General features: G+C 43.2%; 1 protein-coding gene across 2 annotated transcripts in view; it reads right to left on the bottom strand.

Annotated features, from left to right (window-relative positions):
- The window catches only part of AFF1 (ALF transcription elongation factor 1), a 68,837-nt gene that overhangs the window by 32,663 nt on the left and 13,039 nt on the right, over window positions 1–23,135 (bottom strand). For both annotated transcript variants that reach the window (XM_085058148.1, XM_085058150.1), the window contains exons 2-3: window positions 12,671–12,791; window positions 11,155–12,153 (exon numbers count right to left, since the gene is read on the bottom strand). In XM_085058148.1, the coding sequence (XP_084914274.1) occupies window positions 11,155–12,153; window positions 12,671–12,791 (1,120 nt within the window). The remainder of the gene's footprint in view (window positions 1–11,154; window positions 12,154–12,670; window positions 12,792–23,135) is intronic.

Here is a 23,135-nt window from a genome sequence, read left to right as displayed (position 1 = left end):
AATTTATGCATCTTTTGTTAGCCCTCATCTAATAATAACATAACTGAAATCTGAACAAAGTAAGCATGGAAGTTAAGTGCAGCCTCACCTGTATATAGCCACGCAGACCAGGACTCCAGCCAAGGCTGATTACTCGCTAGTAAATTGCTCTGCATAAAAAACCTCCACACAAAAGCACCTCTCCTTTGCAATCACCAGCTGTACAGTAACTTTCAAAAATCTAGTTCTGACCGCTTGATTCCTCAAAACTTTCTTACTTGCTGTCCCCTTGAAGTCTTTCGGTAAATAATTTTTCGTATTGCTTAATGTGAATCTGTAAGTGTCATGTCCATAAAAGGCTGAGGTTGTGTCCCCTTGTTCCCTGCAGAACAAACACACTGCTGTCTTTCAATGTTTTCATTTGAGTAAGAGCAGCCACTATTTCAGGTACTTTCTCATTTCCAATACCACCTCATTGCAATTTATGCTAGTAGATATACTTTTACAGTACTTTGAGTAGCCTGACTCTAGCCTACTCCAGAAAAAAAGCCGGTCACTGCAGCTGATAAAACAAAAGATAAGAAAACAGTAACTACATTTGTTAAGACCATCAAGGAAATTGGGGCTTTTGGTGGTGACAGGCATCCTGTGGCTCTGGGAATCACCTCAGATAATTAACTGCTGCCATCTCTCAGAAATGTTTTCCCTTTCCAAAGACCACTATCCAGTCGGAAAAAAGCTGAGTTAGATTTTTGATGGCAGTGGTGGCACTTGGTGCACCTCCCTGTAATGACTCAGTAAACAACACTTGAAGATGCAGGCTCTTGCATCTGTTTGAAAGCAGTGCCCCTCGGCACCTCCTTGCGTTACCACCACTGCCAATAAAAGTTTGGAAAATAAAACAAATTGAAGAGGCAGGCTGAAGCCTGGAGCAACATCACCAGTCCCAGGCCAGCACCATCACAACTCTGTGCTGCTGCTGCTGCTTGGGACAGACCACACAACCTGGAGGGGAGCTAAAAGGCATCACTCACCAGGACCAGTGCATCAAAGGAGAAGGCAAGTGGGAGGGAGATGAATAAAGGGATGCTTGTTAGTGCATCTAAGGATAGTGTTCCCAAAGGAAAAAAGAGAAGAAAACACATGTGTTGAAAGGATAGGAATTGTATCTCTCTCCTTAAGAAAAAGAAGTTCTTAACTCAGAAAGAGCCTACATGCTATTTTTAAACCTTAATGGAAATGGAAGAAATAGTTTTAAATATTTCCAAACCAAGGAACTTAACCTGTGGGGAAGAAATAGCAGGATATCCTTTTGCTTGCAAAGGCAACTATCAGCATTGTTTTACAACAGAACTAAATGCAAAAAACACCTATTTCTAGATTTTGTTTTATGGCTGGGACAGCAGAGTGCCTTATTATTATCATCAGTATGCATACACAGATGAAAGTTATCGTCTTCGAGACAAATATTGGACAAGCCTCTTGGAAGCTCCCTGTCTTGCTAAAGACAACAGCAAACTAGAGCAAGTCCACCACTTACCTGGTCACTCTTTTCAGTTTTGTATGCTAAAAAGTGACCAGGTAACTGAAAGTAGCTTAACTTGAAAGCAGCTTAACTTTCAGCTGTAAAAGTGTCCAAGGTTGACAAGGTCTGCTCCTAGGAGGTGTTTATTACTCAGCTGAACACACACACAAGACACTTTCTTCCTCTCCTCAGCAAATGGCTTTGTGCACTCAGCAAAAAGCTCACAGCACCCTCAGCTTGTTTGCCAGGTGAGAACAGAGGCCAGGGCTGGGCAAAGCCTTCCAGAGCCTTCTTTGCTCATGCTATGCCTAGAACAACCAGTCCCTGATATTTAAAATCCATACATAGAAGACACTTGCCTTTGTCGTGATTCAAAATATAAGCTTCCTTAAAAGACATTTTTATCATTCCCTAAACAGAGACAGTATTTCCCAAATCCCAGAATTTTTTTATGGCCAGGTTTATGCAGTGCAGAGCTGTCACACACAGTTTTTATCTGCAGCCAAGTGAAGCAGGAAGTGCTGAGCTAACATACCTGGCTGGCATTTGAGAAGTGATTCTTGTCAGTCAGGTGTAACAGGAAGGTTACAGCCCATGGGCCTCCCAGGCTCAAAAGGCCATCAGAAAACAAAGCAATTCTGAGAGGATGAGAGAGGGTCAGTTCACTGTTTCTTTCCTTGTCTGTATAATCTGGAGAGAAGAAATGGCTTTTTTCTTATTTAACATAATGTCTGAATGGCTTGTAATTAAAATCCAAACAAGGAGAAATGGTTACAAGAAGTACCAAGAAATTAACCAACCTCTGCCTAAGGAAAAGCTTTCTCCATCTTTTCCTGAATCATCTTAGGGACGGCAAACTGGAGAAGACTACAGACATCTCCAGATTTTCTGTATCACTGTTTCACTGCCTAAAATTTCCTTCATACATAATTGCTCAAATGATGCCAATATTTGTGTGAAAAGCTCCCAAGGAACCAATGACAAAATACTCAAACCACTTAAAATCCTTCAGGAATGTGAGCAAGAAAGTTCTTAACTTGTAGCCATGATGGATAGAGCTCAACACCTTTGTGTACATTTCTTTATGTCCTCTCAGGCAAAGTCTCTACATTGTAATAGTTTCCCATGCAATCCCTAGGCTCCTGAAGGCTGGACAAGCATTTTCCCTACATGTGCACCACAGAAGGCTCTGAGGAAATGTCTAAGGAAATGTCTACAGGAAGGGTAGGACATACCCAAGGGGCTAGTGCTACCATAGCAAACAGAAAAATAGTACCACACTGCTCTTACTTTCATTATGGAAACGTGCAATATTATTATGGTAACAGGAATACTGCATTGGCAGAGGGGCAGGAATGAAGCCAACCCTGCTCCACAGTACAGCACACCAAGGAGGCAAGGGATGTCCTCTGCACTGGTAAAACACAGATGGCATTCCTTCAGCACATCCAGCCAAGGATTAACAAAGCAAAACTGCAAATAGACAAGCAACATGACAGCCAAGAGCACCATCAGTAAAATGCCCGCTTCAAGTGAAAACATTCAGGCTGAATATACCACACCTTTCACTTGTAGTGAACAGATGGTGTCCAGCTGAGTCTGAATTACAACCTGGTCTGAACAGCAATGAGCTGACAGGCTGATGAAAGAAACCAAAGTACTCCTTGTATGAGGAATAATGAAGTTGGTAAGGATCTGAATCTAACATGACTTCGTCTCCTGTTACATGAATTCACCCTACACCTTCCCAAACCTACAGCATTCTTCATAAGCCACTGCTATTCAAAACACAACATGCTTAAGTCATATTTTAAAAAACTAATGTTCTTAAACCAAGTTAAAAAAATACAAGCTTTAGAAGAAATAGATACCACAGCATTAATAAGGAATCATTCCACACATTGTTTATTTTACAACGGACTCGTAAAATGCTCAGTCACTCTGTCAGTGTGCTCGTTCTAGAGACACAGAAAAATACTTGTAAACACATACAGCAGTTAATCTTAAAAATCATGGGGAAATGCTCACTCACTTCTCCCTTTGGGGATGCTTTCAATTCAATGGTGTATTAAAACTAATACTTGGATTTAGGCTCTGACTCAAGACAAATTCTCTTAAAATTATGCTAATGCAGAAACTGAATTCTCTCATCTCCCAAGAAAAGGAAAAAATAAGTATTGCTATGTTGTTGCTATTCTTTTTAACTTCAAGCAGCGAAAAAGATCTGAAAATTTTATGTAAGCTTTTTGGGAGTATTTTAATGGTCAATTTTTTCTTTTGACTTAGCAAAGCTTAGTAAGACAGCCAAGATAACACATTTCTGACTGTGGCATAATCTAAGCTATATGGTAATGTCTTGAATAGCAATAGTTACTATTTATTTTCAAAGGAAAGTGCACATTTGAACAAGGCACCCAAACTGGAGTTTCTGTAAGTAATGGGATTTTAGGTCAAGTTTCATAACCAGTTAAAAATTAGTCCACAAGCCAAGTACTATTGAGCTCTATTTCCTTAGCAGCCAAAGCAAACATCACCCTTGTTCCTTCCTCCTTTGATTCCAGAAAAGCTCCATCTGAAGAACAGGCAGAAAGGCCAAAGTGGTTGAATTCAGTATCCCGGAGAAGCGGGACTCACAGAAGGCAGCAATGTCTGTTATGAGATGAAGGTCACTGTAGGGAAGGGAGGGGACAGAGGACACTTTCCAGCATCAAGTGCTTGTTGGGTCTGAAACAAGCACAAAGCCATGTCAGCTGCACTTTGTCTCCCTGTGGTTAGCTATGTGCAAAGGCAGCTGGGCTGATGGCAGAGCCTCTTCAGGAACTGCACCCAGACTTTTTGCTTGGAGCACGATGGACTGCCAAGATCATGTCTCCCACTATTTGCTACACCTGACTGCATGCAAAAAGAGCACCTCAATATCTAATGACATTTATGAACCATTTGACCAATGCAACAAATTGGCAAGAAAATGTAACACTGCTAAAGCAGTTTAGAGGAGGAATTGGTGTGTCAAAAAACAGGAAATCAAAAAGTTAGGAGAATCACCTTTTCCAAAAGAGAATTAAAATATTCTGCTGCTTAAAATAATTAAGTACTATTTTACTGTCTCAGTAATAAATGCTCATCATGATGAAGATGAAAACTGGCATCTAAAGCTTGGGAGGGAGAAGGATGTTAGAGATAATTCAGGCAGGGACATTGTTAGACATCAGAGAAAATGAAAAATGAGACCTGAAACTTCAAAGCACAGGATAATGACACAAGGAAATAAGTAAGAAAGGCATAGCTGATAGAAAACAGACTACACTGAGTAGTGTGCCAAGGCAAGAATACCACTAACTTGCTGCATGAATTTCAAAAATTACCATATTGCTATAGCCAAGCTTTGGTGAGCTCTGTCAATCTCCTGCCCTACCAGGGAATGTTGGGAAGCCCTTCCCAATGCAGGACTGTACCAGCTCACACAAACAGCAGGGGAACTCTCCCCTTAATGCTGGTGCTCACTGAAAACCAGAGAGCTGACCGATACCTCAGTGAGGCACCTTCTTGCTGCAGCATCTGTATGGGGCAAAAGCACTGTGAACAGTGCCCAAGAACCAAAGCAGTACCACCAGACTTGTTATAACCCACATCATTGTGCTGATCCAGACTATTCCTATGGAGCACCCTTGAGCTCCAAAATGCCACTTCCGCTGAGGCTCGCTGGTAGTAGAAAAAAATCCCACGAAGTAAAAAATACCACACAAAGCACATGCTAAACACCTCCCTACACTCAAACAAAGCAAAGAATCAGATCAAAGTCGAGGAGGTGCTCCGAGTACCAATAGGAGAGTTAATGTGATGACCAATGTAGGAAGATAAATCTTGTGCTTCATTCCTGAAATTACATCACTTGAACAAGACACTAGGAGTCTACCACTAAAAGAATTCAGAGGCTTGAAATGGGCAGATTCACTCTCTGAGGAAACATCTCCAGCGGCATTCAGGACCACCAGAGCAAAGACCTCCAGGCTGTCACTGAGCTATGAAGTGCCACTTGGCCAGGGAGGAGCACAACTGCACCCAGGTGTTTTAAGACTCGCCTTGTTTATAAGCTCTTTCATCCTTCAGTAACTAGTGAAGTTAACTCCATTTAGATGAGACAGCCTGCAATTACAAGACTCATTGAATACAGCCCCCTCTCTCTGCCAGCCCATCCTTCAGCAACCTGCTCCCAGTCAGATGTGAAAGCCAGAATCAGACACAGCCTCCACTGGACTTCCCGGGGCTGGTTGCCTGCCTGGGTTTCACCTTGTCCCGCCGAAGCCAGCTGCTGACCCCACCCTGGCACAGGCTGTGTGCTGCACTTACCTCTGTGAACATGTCTTACTGCCTTCCCACATGGCAGGGCAGATTTCCTGTTTTCATACATTCCCTTGTCAGCCCTAATCAGTGTCAATAGGTTATGGTGTCTTTTGTGCTGGCGGCGTCAGCCCTGACAGGAAAGAACTTTTAATCTCTTCCCTCGCACCGAGCCATGAGAAGCTGCAGGCACTCCCAGGCATAACTCCCTTGGCTCATCTCCGAAAAATTCTCTCTTAAGCACTCGGTTGCTTAGCAATATTTGCCTTCCCCCTGTATGGTTCAAATTGGCAACATCTGTCCTTTTGGCACTTTCCACTTGTGTGAGAAATGGTGCAGAGAGTTTCAAAAATCTACAAAGAGCTTGGTGGAAGATGTTTCGTGTGAGCCATCAGAGCTGCGTTGGCATTTTATTGCTGGTTTATTTCCAGCCTGGACAGAACATGTGTCTTCTTCCAAAGGAGACACACACAAGGGAAAAACCTCTTTTGCATCCGGTGGGACTCACCTATTAAATCAAATACAAGTAGCTTTTTTTGTTTACATAACGACACCTGCATGCTCTGGCTTGGTTTAGCTAAAAAAACCCAAACAAAACACAGCATCGACATAGAATTCTTTCCTGTCAACTGGGATTGACTGTGATTTCTCCTAAGATATTGCATGCTCATCAAGCGAGAGAAAATAAGAGAAGTCAAAATGTGTTTATGCATTTAAAAATACAAAAGCTGTATGCAATCCTGACCTCATAACCAGCAGTCAAACTCCCAAGCTGCTTGTGCAGTTCATGCAACCATCCCAAGGAGCACTGACCAACATCATTGCCTCTGGATGTACCTGCCACCCAGAGAATGAGGGGGAAAAAAAAATTTAAATAATATAAAAGCTTAAAAAGTATCAACTACTTCTGAGAGTCAAGAGAAGACCCAAGTAAAAGGACACATCTTTGGGCACTTGGTATTACAACAAGCAGCAGAGAATCCCACAGTTAACCTTCCTCTGGCTGCAAGTCATTTCAGCTCACCCCACAATGCCCAAGGGTTGTGAGAAAGGCTTTGGATGGCACAGCTTTGGACATTTACATACAAGTTGGTAGGGATGCTTACCAAAAATGAAATAGCTCAGTTTCAGCTCTTCTTCAGCTTCTGTAGTGAAGTTGAGGTTTACTTTTTTGCCATTAAACCTGTTCTTACCCAAAACAGCCAGAAAAAGTAACAATTCTTATTGGTGTTTGATTTGCTTCTTTAGCAGTCATATACCAGCAACAGGCCAAATTGACACAATGCCTGAGGTCAACAAGGGAAACCCTTCTCCAATCACCTAAGGCACTTCTGATTATAAAAAGGGTAGCAGAGGAGTTACCTGTCTTTGTGCAAAGCAAAAAAATAATCAAAAAAAGGAATACAAAGGAGTGAGGGGAAAAAAAAGAAAACTAACAACACAATCTGCCTTCTACTCAGTAAATGAGAAATACATTGGTAGAAAGATGACAACAATAGCTTAATGCCAAACACTGTGTATTCATTACATAAGGCCAACGGTGTCTTTAAATGTCTTTAAAGACATTCATTTTCAAAGGATGCAGGATTAAAACAATATATTTATTTCTACTTTACAGGGTTCACCTGTCTGACAGCTCCTGCCAGTAGAAAAACTCAGATGCCATGAAGAGAAGTCCAGAGAAAAATTATCTGTCTAGAATGGACTTCTTATATTTGCCATCCAAACTTCTTCGTAGGTATTTAGTAATTACTGTTTACTATACAACAACCATGTTTTAATTGGCGACCATTGATAAATGTTTACTGAGGAAAACACAGCTCAATGACAGCAATGTGAACACAGAGGTCAGTGTGTGCACCCTGTCCTTCAAGGATAATAAAGTGTTTGTAAAACAGACTTCACACATCTGGGCTGGTTCATTGTTGCTTCTTGTTTTGGTGTTTTAAGTTGGCTGCTTCCCTATTTGCTTCCCAGTTCACAGCCAGGAGAGTTGGACAAGGCCTCATTACACAAGGTAAAAGGAGCTGTGTCCTAACATTTACAAAAATTTTGGGAAAACAAAGCCAAATCTTCAGTGAGCATCAAGGGCTGTACATTCCTCCACACTATGCCCTTAATAATAATTGAGGATTTATAAACACTCTCTCTCAAAACAGCTTCACTGCTTCTTGCCCTGATGTCAAGCTGATTCCCTTTCACACATCACAGTCTGTGTCAATGGAGGCAATACAAGGCTCCCTGTTGGTGCTGCACTCTCCTAAAGACATGGAGAGAAAGAATGGCTTTAAAAGCATCTTTGTTTGGGTGCTGGGGAAAGTGGTAAAACCTGGCACATGAAGAGAAGGGATACATCTAAGCTTCTTCATGTGTGCCATATTTTTAAGTCTTCTCACAACAAATTTGGAAAGATGCCTTAAGGTGACAGTGATGACATTTGAAAGTGAAGGCTTTTATTTGGGGAAGAGAGGAAAGAGCTGTTCAGTGTCCATGTGAATGCAAAGTGAGTCACTGCACTGTTATCCACTGAGGATTCATTCACTCTGCAGTGAAACTGTGTGTCTATTTGGGCTGGAAGGCTTAACTTTTGAGTGTTCCCATGAGCAGAAGCTGTCAATAATGAATTCACAGCTGCAGGTGAAACATGCCTTAGAAATTCAATTAACCAGAACACATGTGGTTGAGGAAATGGCTTTCCTAAGTCACGTCAAGGGAGATCACAGGAAGAACTGTATTTGGCATGTGGCTGTTCAGTAAACTGGGGCCAAACAGTTCTGGGAAGAAGAAGGAAGAACAGCAGTTTCTGTTAGTCTAGACCTATTCAGTGTCAGGGTCATTGCAGGGCAGGAGCCTCCCCACAGCTCCTGTTTCACCAAAAACTAGAGAGAGGGATGACCTTTCAGCCAAAGGACCCCCAGTAAGCCTCTCTTGTATTGTACATCCAGCACACAGGTCATATATCCAGGGGTGCAACCTCACTGTTTCTTCCTCTTATCCCTCCAAGCTTCAGCACTGGAGGGCTCTATTATCAAACATGTTCATCATTGAGACCAAAAAGAAGTAAGCAAATGTGTAAGATGACAAGACTGAAAAAAGCAGAAATTGAAGTAATGCATTTCTCACCAGAGCTTACAGAGCCATTATCCAAAATGCCTATGCTCCTCTGCTCTTCCCTGCCTATGCACAGGAAACAGTCAAGAGCCATAGCCTAAAGATCCCTACTGCAAAGGAGGATCATTCAGCGTATTCACAAAAAAGGCTCATCTATCAGTTTCAACATGGACCAAGCATATAATAAAAATCCAAGTCCTGGTCTGCACAAAAACATTTCTTTCATTACTTTGAATTCACTTTTTATTCTGTTCTTACTTTGCCACAGATCTAACAGAAGGAGCAGGATTAATGCTGCTTCTTCACTAGCAACCATAGGATTTTTATGGGCATTTGGACTCAGATTCACATGCTCAACGAAAAGGGAGAAAAAGGTTTCATTCAGCACACAGCATCACAGCTAATGCAGCCCTATTGAAATTCATAATAAACCAGAGATACATGAGATGACGGAAGAAGTATGGGGATGGGAAAAGAGATAAGACAATAATGCAGATGAGACAATAAGATAATGCAGAAGGTGATGCCCTGCACTGCTTTATTTGCCTCCCAGGAGTAAAATCTGGTTAAGCAAATAAGGTAATGTGGACCTCAGTGAACTTCCTGTTTTGATGTGCAATGCCAAACCTACTTCGTGGCAAATAAAGTCTCTCAGCATCAAAGTATTTTCACAACTTCTCAGCAATGTCATTTTGACAGTTTCCTCTCATTTCCCACAAGATATTCCCTACAGCCATTTGCAGCTCATCCAGAGCCTTTTCCATGAAAAGCAGACTGCATGCACCCACACTCTTCCCTTTCATTACAAAGGTGGCAAAACACAATTTGAAACAATCTCTGTAGCTCTCCTTGCCCAGCTGCCTTAGGTCAGCACTGTAGGATCCTACATCCCATAGGGCATAGCAACAACCTCAGTGCTGAAGGATGAGCACAGTAAAACTCCAAAATGTACCAGGGGACCAAGGAGGCCAAGCCACGAGGCAGGCAGAGTCCATGTGCTGGACCCTTGGCACAGCTGAAATTGGGCATCAAGGGGCACAGGAAGAAGAGCTGCATTTGCTGAACAACACATGTACGATGCTGCTCCTCTCCCACTGCTTTACCAGTCAGGGCTTCTGCCTCCATCCCACATGACAAATCAGAGAGGTGGCCTTGGGGTCAGCAAAAACAGGTGGGAGGACAACAAGGAAACCTGCATTATCAAAATAATTTTAAAGTGAAGAACCATGTCATAACTGCCTAGTTAAGAAGCAATTATAATTCCAGCCATCTCCTTCCCCCTAAGTTTCCTAATACTGTCCTAAACAATACACCTGCTCCTTGTGAAGCCACTGGACTTCTCAGCAGGGCCCAAACATAGGTGACAGATGCTTTCCACTTGTTCACTGCCCTTTCCTTTGCCTCTCAAGTGAAAGCCACAACAGACTAATCAAATTCAGCTCAACTGTGCCAGTCTCTGTCACACACTGCATGCAAACTCTGATCAATTCAAGATGCAGAGAGAACTGCACAAAAAAAAAAAAAAAAAAAAATCAATCTTCCCAGAAGTTTTCTTCCCTCTGGAAAGAGGATATTTAAAAAGTACAACAGCACAGTGTTGTGTTCTGACTTGCACCTGTTGATCTGCAAACCCTGCCCTCAGCCTTGCTGTAGCAACTGAAAATGGCTCAGCCTGAGAGAGAGCAACTCATACTTTCCTGTGGGTCTATAGTGAGATTTTACAAACTCACAGAGGAGAGTCCTGTGGTGTTCACAGTCCCTTAGCACAAAGCCCAGGTGACCACAAAACTCACAGCACTGCTGGCTGCCCCAATATTCAGTGAAGATCTGGGGCCTCCACCCACCACCACTCAGACAGAATACTGACACTCTGCATCACCACTTGACCTTCTCACTAGATCATTTTCCCTTTCTTTTCAAGAAGCTTTAGAGGAAAACAAAAATCATAGGCACAGAGGCAGGCTTGAACCATAAAACCTGCTGCAACCTCACTGAGAAAACAACAGAAAAGTCATGGAAACTGTCACATTTTCACTATTCAAACAGGCATTTCACACAAGTCAACCTCAAAATGCACCTTCCAAACAGGGTAACACATGCACAGTTGTCATTGCTTCTGGCAGTCACTGTTTGATGACTTGCTCTCCCACCACCAAACTTACCCTGCCAGAACACAGACCACCAAAAAGTGCACTCACCTCTATGGGCTCGGAAGGAGTTTCCAATTTGGATAGTTCAGCTTTGGCTTTTGCCTTCAAATCTGAGAGGTCTTCATCAGTCTCATCCTTGGGCTCAGACGGGGTTTCCAACTTGGATAGTTCAGCTTTAACTTTTGCCTTCAAATCTGAGACATCTTCATTGGGTCCTTCATGGTATTCCTCCAGGAGAGGTTTGAGCTCCAGGGATTCAAATGGTGCCTGATCTTGGCCATCCATGGGTCTGACATAGGCAGTTGGTTTCTGCTGCATTGCACTGGCTTTTGATGTCAAAGAAGGGGGAAAAGTCTGAGAGGAAGGCTGAGTGGTGCTGGTCAAAGTAACGGCTGGGCTGTCCCGACTTTCCTTCTCCTGTGATCCTGTCACTAAGTCCTTTAATGATTTTGTTTGACTGTAGGTTGACCCGTGACTTTTGCTGCTGTTCTGTGACCTGGAATTGATATGCTGGCTGGAATGTAGAGGTGACAGGGGTGCCACTGGAGAAGACAACAAACATGGCAGGAACGGGGAAAGCCCCAGAGGGGAGGCCTGCAGGCCATGAGCACGACCATCCCCATTCCCAGGCTTGTCACTGTGAGTGTGGGGAAAGCCTGCCTGGCTGTCCCGGCCACCACGGCTGTGCTCCTGACCGTGGCTCCGAGCGCTGGGTAAGCTGCAGCTCTTGGTGTGCAAACTTGGAGCTGGTTCTGTTCCTGACTGTGCCTTTTGGTAGTGACTGGAGTGGCTTGGAGGACGAGGGGCTACAACCATAGGTCCCACGGGTGGACGGCGGGTCGGGTGCTGGAATGAAGGTGGCAATGTACGGATGGCCTTCTCAGGGAAGTAGGGGCGATCAGGCTGTCCGGGGGGAAACAGAGGGGCAACATTCTTTGGAATCCCTATAAGGTTCTGACAGGATTTGTTGCTCATGAACTCCTTGACCTCCTCATAATTGCCCAGCATGTTCTGAATTCGGCTTGACAACTCATCTTCTTTATTAGTCTGCAACAGAAGAACAAAGAGGTGGACATTTCAAAAGCCCCTCAAGAGATCCAGCTCAGGAAGAGACATCTTCAGTATTTTAACTTAATCACCACACATCACCATGAGTGAAGTTAGGCAAGGTCATCTTGATCCTGCAAATCCCTTCAAAGCAGATGGGACTGCTCGAGCTCCTATCAGTTATTCCAAGTCAAGCTTGGTGCACCTGCAGCCTCCAGGAGCACAAATATCAGATCCATTTGTTACAGCCACAGCTGCAGGCAGACAGGCAGCCAAGCTGCTCCTGAGCACTCTCACTCAAACTACAGTATGCCAGCCCAAAGTCCACACTGCTCTTGCACAACCAGCAGAGATTTAAGCACATACTCTGAGGAACTGAAATCAAGCAGATGGGAAGATGCTGTGTTTGTATTTATCATGCTCAAGTGTGCTACACCCTCTGCAGAGTCACAGCTCTCCTCTTCCACCCCAACCCTCTTTTCTCCTCGCTTTCCCCCCCCACACCCCCTACCATTACCTTGTAGGGTTCTGCAAAGAGGGGAGTCTTCTCGGAGAACTGTTTTTTGTCTTCCAGAGCCTCCTGACTCCGTCTCTCTTTCTCTCGAATCCGCAGCAAGTTTCTGTCCTCATTGCACAAGCTTTAGGAAGGAAAGAAAGGAAGATTAATATCGTACACCAGTGTTATCAACAAGTATCTACCTTGTACAGAAGCCCTGGTTTTCAGACAATGACATACATCCAGAACGAAAGTAATTTTAAAATCCATGGGATGGTTACAGCTGACAAATCAGTTACATCAAGAATTTGCTGCACAACACAGCAATGGGACACACAAAGTACATGCATCCTTCTCCGTGATTTCTACTCCTGATACCATCCTTCAAAAAGAGTAGGAAGGAGAAAACTATCCATGCATTTCTCATTGTGAAACAAATTGAGAAGCAGTCAATGGGGGTGATAAGCACACCAGCTGGCAAATCTGCTTGCAACAATAAGTGTGAAAAACTGCCATTCTTGTTCTCCTTCAGACTTCCACCCCAACTCTTCACCCAGGAGTAAAAGAGAATCCACTGTTTTAAAGGTGCTGCCACTTTTAAACAATGAACTTTGCCTGCTTGGCAAAAAACAAGGCAATGCTACTTGGCAATAAACAGACTTGAAAGCTGCTCACAAGAAAACACACGTAGTTGCATTTAAAGTAATCATGCAAGCATATTTAGAAAGGAGGTCTCAGAAATTCGGAAGACACCAGGTCAAATCCCCCTGTTCTTCCTCAAACATGTCTGCATGAACTCAATTCCATCAGCCCCACACCAAAGCACCAGCAAACCTGCGTCATATGCACAGCAGAACGACTTCATGGAAAACCAGATCCTTTAAACTACACCTTGCCTGTGAAATACTACTGCAAAACAAGGGAACCTCTTTCTCTAATCTTGATAGACATTGGCGAAGAAAAAGCATGCAGGCATTTTTCTCCTACCCTATTTCTGCTCTACTGCACAGTCTACTGTGTACAAACAATTCCTATACTTTTCTTCATACACTCAAATTCTCAAGTGTCCCACTTTGCAAAGGAAGAGCCTTGTCTTCCCCAACAGTGGCATCTTCCCAAATGTTACACCAATAGTCAGCTGCTGAAAGTTTAATGATCCCTAAAGGAGAGGCAGAGGACTGACTTTGCTGTAGCAGTTAACCAAGAGGTCTGACTGTTGCAGAGGTTTCCTGACTCAATGGGAACTCTGGAAAATGATGCTGTGAGATGGCAAATTTCTATATATGGAACTGCAGCAAAGACGTACTAGTACCACTAAGACAAAAAAAAACATATTCAGAGGTTGGACTGTGCACATTTAGCATAGTTTCCAACTTTGTTGGTGCTGAACTGTTTCCAAATATAGCAAAACAGAAGTGTCAAGTAATATCTATGTACCCTACTTCTGCAAACTATTTTAAACATTGGTTAAAAAAAAGAAGAAAACATGAATCACAGACCACTGCTTCAGTAAATACATACAAGACTCCTGTAATAAACTGTATATTAAAGCAATTTCTCCTATGCATCTCCTGTTATTTTGCACGTGAGCAATTTCCTATCTATCAGCAGTTAGTTGGGCAGTTGCCCTGTGTATGCCAGGAAAGCTTTGTGCAGTCAAGTGTGGGAGACACCAACTGCAAACCACAAAAACTTAGGAAGAATTATAAGGCAAACTAGAAGCAATCTTGGCTGTATCTTCTATCTGAAATTGTATGCTTGCCAATGATTTTTTAAGTGAATGTGTTTCACAAAAAGGCAGGCCACATATTATGACCCTGAAAACTACTTTTTACTAAAACACTGTACTACATCCATGCAGATTACAGATGTACTTCTATTTCAAGGCTGGCAAGCACCCAAATTCAGAGTAATCAAGTTGTTTTGCTCAGAGGTTCTGATCACATTCAAACAAAAGGAAAACCCTAAACCACTGGAGTCTCTCACAACAATAATGTTTATTATGAGAAGTAGCTACGTTCCCTATATGTACCCTGACAGTGAATGCAAAACAACTTACGTGCTGCTTGCTGCAAAGACAGCAGCTGTAATACCTCTAAAGGCCTTTTCTTTCCCCGAACCTTCCTTGACCCCAAGCTCTCTTCCCAGCAATAAATTCTTTCTAAAGAGTGTGGAGAGCGGGCAGAGGGGAGGGGCAGGGACACGGCCTTTTTGCCATAGTGCCAGCTCCTGAAAGTTTAAGAGGAGACAAAGGTGCCTGCTCAGGAACACCCCGGCGGACACGAATGCTTGCACACATACAGGAGCACTGGGCACTGGCCAGCGAGCTCGGTCACACCTTGGTGCCACTGCAGAGAGCTCTGTGCCCTCACGGGGGACAGTGGCCCAGGCTGCTGGCCTCGCACAGCTGACTGCCCCTGCGGCCAGGCCAGGGGTCATTCCCCTCCCCTGTGCTGCTCAGCACCGCCATTCACCCTCTGCCTCCGGGGCTGAAGCAGGCCAATGTAAGTTTCATCCCGAGTTTTCCCCCAACTTCATTGAACAGAAGGAGCCACAGTTTCAAAAGCAGAGGGATAAGGGGAAAAAACAGTGAGTAGCTACTTATTTACTCACGGAGATAAGAGCAGCAGCTCCACCTTCTCTAAGCTGCAGACAAGACCTTAAACTAGCTGAAGATGAGCTGAAACTTCTTCCAATTCTATTTTATCGTATAGGTGTCATGTTTGCATGCACACTGCCTCATCTCATACTGAGGGGCTTTTACCTTTTAAAAGTAGGTTGTATTGCACTAGATGGCATTCTGAATTTCGAACAGAACTGTCTGCTATCTACAGAAATGCCCACTTTTTCAATATGAGCCTGTGGATATCCTACTCCCAACACGTAAGGAGACACCACTTCTGCCATCCTTCACCTGGCCATTGAGGGTTATTTGTCAGCAAGCTCCTCAAAATTTTTGAAAACCTGGGCTGTGCTGTAACTCCTACAGCAGCTACCCTGAGGTCAAGTGTCAGGAAGCCAGGCAGAAAGCCTCTGAGAAACACGGTCAGCTCAGGCCCTGTGTGGCTCTGTGCCAAGAGGAGAGGAGGTCTCCATGGCCTGCCAGGCGCCAGCAAGGAAACCCATGTGGAGACGCCGTCTGCCAGGCTCCAGCAAGGCGTTCCTCGTGCACACGTGGCCCCAGCCCTGCTACTGCCAAAGCTGCAGGGAGAACCCCAGCTCCTGTTCTTCAGGAACCTCTTCACACTCGCAGCTTTGATATTCAGATTTTCCTAGAATGAGAACTCAAAAAAAACCCCCAAAACCACCCCCAAGCTCTTCTGTATTGGTGTGCAGAAATGCTTTGAGAAATTGGACCTCAAGGTGTGGCACCAACACACCAAGCACATGGGACCCTGGCAGTTTGGGGACACATGCACAAATCACCCCCATCCCAAAAAACCCCAAAATGTGCTTTGCTACAGACTGAAACAGTAGAATTCTCCTAGGCTGAAAGCAGTCCAAGGTGAAGGCACTGCACTGGCTCCTGTAATAAGAGATTTTGTTCAGGAAGTTCAGCAAAGCACACACCCTGACCCGCAACATCATCCAGACTCGGGTCTGTAACAGAAGCCGTAAAATACCAACGTGCTTTGAAGCTGCTCTCAGTGACATGCCAACCCTTACTACAGAGTTTCAAATGCTGGAATGTGACAATCCAGACCATGACAACATTTTCAAAAAATAGACTGGGGCAGGAAGAAATTCTGCCTCTTCAGTCCCATGTGCTCTCTAAATGAAAATGAAATGAAAATAAAAATCTGCTTTAATTGTAATAAGATCTAGTGCTGGCTCCCAAAAGGAATTATCTGGGAGCAGGGAAGGGGGATGGAGAAAGGCTAAAAAACAAACACACAAAAAGCACTCACTTCCCTCTCAACACATAGAACCTCTTCCTCTGAAACACTGAGACACAACATTTCATTTTAGTACAACTGCAGGAAAACACAAATTTACTGAAGCTGTTTTGTCATTAAAATTTATTCTTTTAACATGAGAAGCTCCTGATCATGATTGAGAGACGTATTTTTGCTTAAGGCAAGACACATCATCCCCAAAAACAATTAAGCAGCTCACATGGATGCATCATAACAGCTATGCTGCAGCACTCCAGCTCTGTTCCTATTAGAGTCTCCACAGAAGAATCACCACCAATTTATAGAGCCAAGATCACAGCTGCAAAGATTAAATATGCAGTTTCATTCATCAGCTTGAAAAGAAATGTGGATAGAGGCATGGCACAGACAGTGCCGGAGCATCACAGCTGTGCTCAGCTCTCACACTGGTATCACCTAAGCAGCCTGACAGTGGCAGCAACACAAGCAGATGAAAGGACAACATTACAGTTAATACCAAACAGCATCAAAAACTCCTTATCCCAACCTTTGCTTCCTTTCCTTTATGGAAACATCGACAAGTTGTGACTTGCTGAATTTTTTAAGCTCTGTTTCACATCAAACACTATTTCTCAGAAAATACACAGTTTGAACATACACAAATGATAAGAGAAAAACATAGAGCAGAAGTACAACAGATGGTACAGTTAGTCAATAATTTTCTGCATCATCATCATCAATCAGCTTTGGTACATGCTTCCCAAAAATACGTATCTTCACACAGAGATAATATGAATTGGAATTTGCTTTTCAAGATTTTGCTTCCTCTAGCTCCTTCAACTCATCAAGTCTATCCAGTCCTGTTTACTGACTGTGTAACAGGGGCATCAGACACACTGAGCAAGAGATCGAGGACTCACAGCCCATCTGTTTACCTACAATGACTGTAAGAAACCTGCCAAATACTTTTTTAAAAAAAAAACAATGTTCCAAGAAAATGCAGCACTGCTGCAACCTTTCCTTCAAAGCATATGGAAAACCAATCCCGAATACACCTCTTTCTATCTTTTAAATATAGGACCCTCTAGGTTACACAAAAAAATTTAAGCAGAGAAAGTCAGGATGTTTTAACAGGCAGAAGTAGAAGCTTAAGTAGAAGCTAAGTTGGCTTTTGCCAGAAAAAAAAAAAAAAAAACAAAAAACCAAAACCAACAGTTCTACTTTTGAAACATTAATCATCTTCTCACTCAGCCTCTCCTATGGTAATCTTTGGGTTCAAATTCTTACTTATTTGTTTCCTCCCACTGTTGCCAAGTTTAAAATTATATTCATTACTCAGCCATTAAAAGGTTTTTGCTTCCTTTCAGCATCAATAGGCCTTTGATCATCAAGCAGTTCCCAGGAGTAAGCCTGATCTTTTCCTGAGAAGAACCGAGCCCCTGCAGCGCCCAGCGACTTTAGCAGGAACTGGGAACTCTCAGATGTTCTTCAAACATGACAGATCCTTCACAGAACTGAGCCTAAACCCTAGTGCAAATGGCTGTGCACTTAAAAACACACCCCAAGATTTCTCAGCCTATGGTCCCCAAACCACTGAAGTCTCAAAAGAGGAAAAAGAAGGTTTGTCAAAAGATGCAAACAACTAACAGTAAAAACCCATTTTGTGCCTACTCAAAAAAGGCGAACAAGTGAAAAGTTTATGACTTGGACTTTGCCTCACCCCCTGAAATGTTTAAAATCTAACTGTTATTTAGTCATAAACTGCAACGTATAACAGCAACTTGGGAAATCTGGAAAAATATGACAATTATAGGGCATGTAACTATGTTGCCATAGCTGAAGACCTGAACAAACCAAGAAGCAGTGTCTCCGCTTGTGATGCTGCAGAAATGAAGTCTCCAAAGCAACCTAGGCTTTCAGCCTCTCCCCATGTACTCTGACGTTAATAGAACAGTCAGAAAAGGTGTTAATTATAAGTCTGACGGGGAACACGAAAGCTGTCATTCTCCATCTAAATGCAAATATACTAGAAGGGCTTTTAAGAAGGTGTGATTGTGTGAAGTGTAATTACAAGGAAAGCAGACAAGGAGTTGATGAATTTAAGGCTTTGTTTGTTCTGGATGTGGCAGGCAAAGCAGGAAATGGGAAAAATTTAAATCACCAGGTATGTGCAATGAAAAATCCTGACCACTTCGCCTCTGCAAGGCGTTCTGTACAAGGCAGTCTCAGGCACACGTCCCAGGATTTCCCCAAGCCACGTGAATGGTCTGACTGCCATTCAGCCCTGAAGGCATGCGTGTCTTTTTGGGTAGGTGAGTAAAGATCTGCAACTCAAGTGCTATTTCAGTGACCGGGTACGCACAGAAAGAGTCACAGCTGCTGGCGCCTTGGCTGCAGCTGATTGAGCAGCTCCAGAAGTGCAGCCTAGGATAGGAGCTGAGTTCTGGATGAGTTCCCCAGGTTTTGAGAGCCCTAGCATAGCTGGACAGCAGGCAGCCTTGATTGTGGTGACCCAACCGTGGCAAGACTGAGCTTCCACGTGAGCAGCTTTTGCAGGCAAGAGGAGCCCATCCATGTCTCTTCTCACTTCATCAGCAAGGATCAAAAAGCTAGCTTTGTCAGGATGCAGATAAGACACTTGCCCAAATGGGTTTACTTTGCAGAGGTGACAGTGAAAAATAAGTTATTCTGAACTTCACTCTCTGTATGAAAATGGGAGGCTTCAATGTGCCACTAACTCATCTACACTGCCCTGTTGCACAGCTGAGCAAACATTTTCACACAGCCCCAAGTGCCTCCTCCCACTGAGAGCTCTCTGACCCAGGGCCAATCTGGCCGGGCTCAGCTGGTACACCCAGATCCCTCTGACAGCGTGCTACATCCTGGCTTTGTCTGAGAATCCGCTTGTATGGAGAAGCGGCATTCCCTGCTGAGCAGATCCTGCTCCAACAGAGAGGGGACTCTGAGTCACCCACGATTGTCTCAGAAGTGACCTTTTCCCATTTTTATGGATTAAAAAGCCAGCTGCAGTCACGAAATCTCTCATCCACAAAATGCAACCTGGCATTAGTCCCGACTTGCCACAGGGCAAGCGCAGGGATGCTGGCACAGCAGGGTCACCAGCCCTGTGCCCCAGCCGCTGTTGCAGCAACTGTTCAGTGGCACCTTCCCTGCCTCTGCAGCCCCCGGAGCTTGCTGCAAGCTGGATTTTCCCCCTTGATGAAAACGCGGCTAAAGCACTTGGCAACTGCCGTGAACTGAGCATGTAGATAGGAACTCTCATGTGGCCATGTCGGAGCAGCACAGCGGCAATTTGGATTTAGTCAGCGTTCAGGCAGTAGACTGGCAGCAAGAAAAATTAACGTGAGTAGATAACAGCACCTGGAACAACTCTCACTTCTTGGGATTGGACTGCCCTTCAGCATTATCCCCTCTCACAGCGATTCTTCCTCTTGATTATCTACATGTCACAATAAAAAAAACATTTCTCCCATTTGTTTAAGTCAGCCTGAGACACAAAAATAAATTTAACTCATTAGCTTACAAGCCCCAACTCAGGAAAATCATGTGACTGAAGTAAAATCAGTGGAAGAGTGCCAAAACTCAAGTTTGTTAAACCCAAACAGATCGTCCAGCACTCTGCACTTCAGTGCAGCGCTTCAGCTGTTATCTCTAAGCCCCATCCTTCTGGTAGGGCTCTTTAAATCAGCTCTATGAGCACAGGAGCAGGTTAGGTACCACGTGGTGGGCAGCAAGCCTTTCAGAGCATGTACATGTGTGCCCAACTGCCCAGCACGGGGAGAAGGTGTTCCCCAGCAGAAACACAGAGGCCAGGACTGAGATATTTTATCATCTCACCCACCACTAGCAAAATATCCCTGTCTCTAACGCTGACAAGGCATACTTGAATAGTCAGAAGTGGTTATCACCTCCTGCCCGAGCAGTCTGAAGGCTTTCTTCAGTGAAGTGGTGCATGAAATCTCCCACTGTACCCATCTGTCTCTGAATTCCTCATCTCAATGGCAGAAATCCAGCACCTGCGATGAACTGTTGTAGGCTTGCCTGGGAAAATGCACAAGGTACAACTATATTCTGCCTTATTTAAAGCCTATCCTACCTGTTTATTTTCTTTTGCCTTGAAATATCTTTTTTGTTGTTCCTGCTGTTCAGTAGAATCAATAGGTTTAAAGGCAGCAAGAGAACTGTGCATTTGCAGCAGTAATGCACAAAAAGCAGAGCATAAAAATGAAATCAGGTTTCTATTTTTTTAAAATACGCTCCAAAAGAATGTCCTTTATTGGCAAACCACAAGAGATCAGGTAAAAAGGCTGTTGCAAATAAGTACACTTTGAAAGGGAGCCAGATATTTAAGCAGTCAAGAAAAAAGCATTTTTACCTTTAATATTCATTTCCCACACCTGTTTTTAATTATTTTTTTCACACAATTACAATATTTTGATTCACACACATATTTCCACCTTACTGATTATAGCAAATTAAACCATGCTTGCTTAGACCTAAAATATCCAGACATTTTATTCCTGATGTAGCACAGAAGTACTCACTAAAGCAAAGCCCAAGCGTCCCTCCAATCCAGTTAGTTTCTCCAGCATCCTCATAAATATCATAAGCCTTTGAAAGAACTCTCAGTTAAAAGGCCTTAAGATAAAAACCAAGTTTCAGTAGTTTAAAAAAAGAAAAAAAATAATCTATCTGATATCAGCTGTTAAATTTCAGAAAACTAATGTTTAATTTTCCACGTGATATAATTTTGCAAGTTAAATCAAAGATTCAAGTCTTACAATCTATTTTACTACCGTAGTTCTTTGACAGGATACTGAAATGCTCACTGCAGGTGCAAGAAGTCAAATGCAGTAAATTTTTTACTTTATGGCTACATTAAAATTATTCAAGTTGACATGCCTTTTGTTTATTGATTTTACAGAATTTCCTAAATGCCATTTAAAATTCCCCGTTATTGTTCACCACTGCACTAAAAAATGTTAACAAGATACACAGTTAGTAGAAGAAAACCCGAAATGTTTAGTGAGCAGCTGCTTCCTGGGTGAGTATTTTAAATCCTTTCTCACACAACACTTCTCACATAGCTACCATCCCTGCACATCCATTCGAGTGTACATGGCACTGGTTTTCCCCAGGAGCTGTCAGCTGGCCTTGCCCATGCCCTGCCAAGCAGATCCTGGTCCAGCAGTCACTCTGCCATGCGGACCACAGGTGCCACAGCATACACGTATCGCCACATTCTCATTTCACACGCAGCTCAGCTTAGCTTAGCTCCCTTCAGCCATCCCCAAACCCTGTTTTTGAAAGATCTGGCTTCATCCAGCTTATTGTAAATGCTGTCAGACAGCTTGCAAGGGCTGGCAGTGACACTGCTGCAGAGCCCTAGAGCCTTCACCTCAGATTTTTTGCACAGCCTGAAGGGTCCTCCTTTCTGCTGCCTGTGACCATCCCAGCTGTGGGCCAGCACAGACTCCCGAAGCTGACAGCTCAATGCAGCTCAAAGCCCAGCGTGTAAAAGAATGAAACATCAGCCTGAGAATTTGCTCCTTTCCTGACTGCAAACCTGAAGCTGTTCAAAGAATAGACTCCACATCAAATGTTATCAGTGATTTAATTTTCTGTGAGGCATATCAAAAGCAAAACCTGCAAATATGAGCATTTGAAACGGTCTCAGAAATATGGATATGTGCAACTCTGCCTCCTGAATCTTTAATCCCCTGCAACCTGTTAAACTCACAAGCAACTTTGTAATATTTCTTGTGAAACATTCTCCATGTAAATCCTTCCCAAACAATTGAGTAAACCAAATCTAACATGCTATGAACAGGATAGTACTGAAAATAAACGGAGATTAAGAAAAATTAAAAAATATGAAAGAGATTAATTCTTTCATACTTTCACAGGAATTAGCAGCAAACACATCATGCATGAAAGCAAGGTTTCCTATCCTTTTGAGTTTTTCACTTACATAACAGCATGAACCAAGTAACAGGTTGGACAAGTCTTATCTGCATAGCAAGGACTACTTAGAAGCATAACGAGATTAGCAATGTTTGTTGAAAAGATCTGTTTAAATGCTGAAAAGCCTATTTAAAAATCTTGCCTGCAGTCTCTGCCAGACTTTAATTATTCCAGGAGTACTTTCTAATTTTTTTTTCAATCTATAAACAGAACAGGCCTGCTAACTTTCCTATGGTTTGTATCTGTTTTTCCATTTTATTAAGAGGTGCACATGCTCTGTAGCAGAGTACCTCTCTGTGCTGGAGTTTCAAACTGCAGTCGAATCATCAGCGTGAACAAAGCATCTCATTGTCATTCGAAAGAACTTGGCAAGTGTTCAATCTAAGCAAGAGAAATAATCCATGACAGGGTGCATTAGGCAGGTACTGATGCATGCCTAATGCACACTGCAAAGCATATACCCCTCCAAAACACACTCTGAAGTGTCTTATCTTTCCTTATCCCTGTTTTTTAAGAATATTTACATAAGCTGTTACTTTTAGCAAGCACAAAAAGCTATCCCTTTAAAGAATAATAATAAAATGGATACAAATACTTTTCCTCTTCAATTCTATTTGACATCTTTC

Source organism: Lichenostomus cassidix, chromosome 4 (genome assembly GCF_008360975.1).
Source record: "Lichenostomus cassidix isolate B80296 chromosome 4, HeHo_3.0, whole genome shotgun sequence".
Taxonomy (NCBI): domain Eukaryota; kingdom Metazoa; phylum Chordata; class Aves; order Passeriformes; family Meliphagidae; genus Lichenostomus; species Lichenostomus cassidix.
This window is presented reverse-complemented; position numbering and strand designations above follow the sequence as displayed.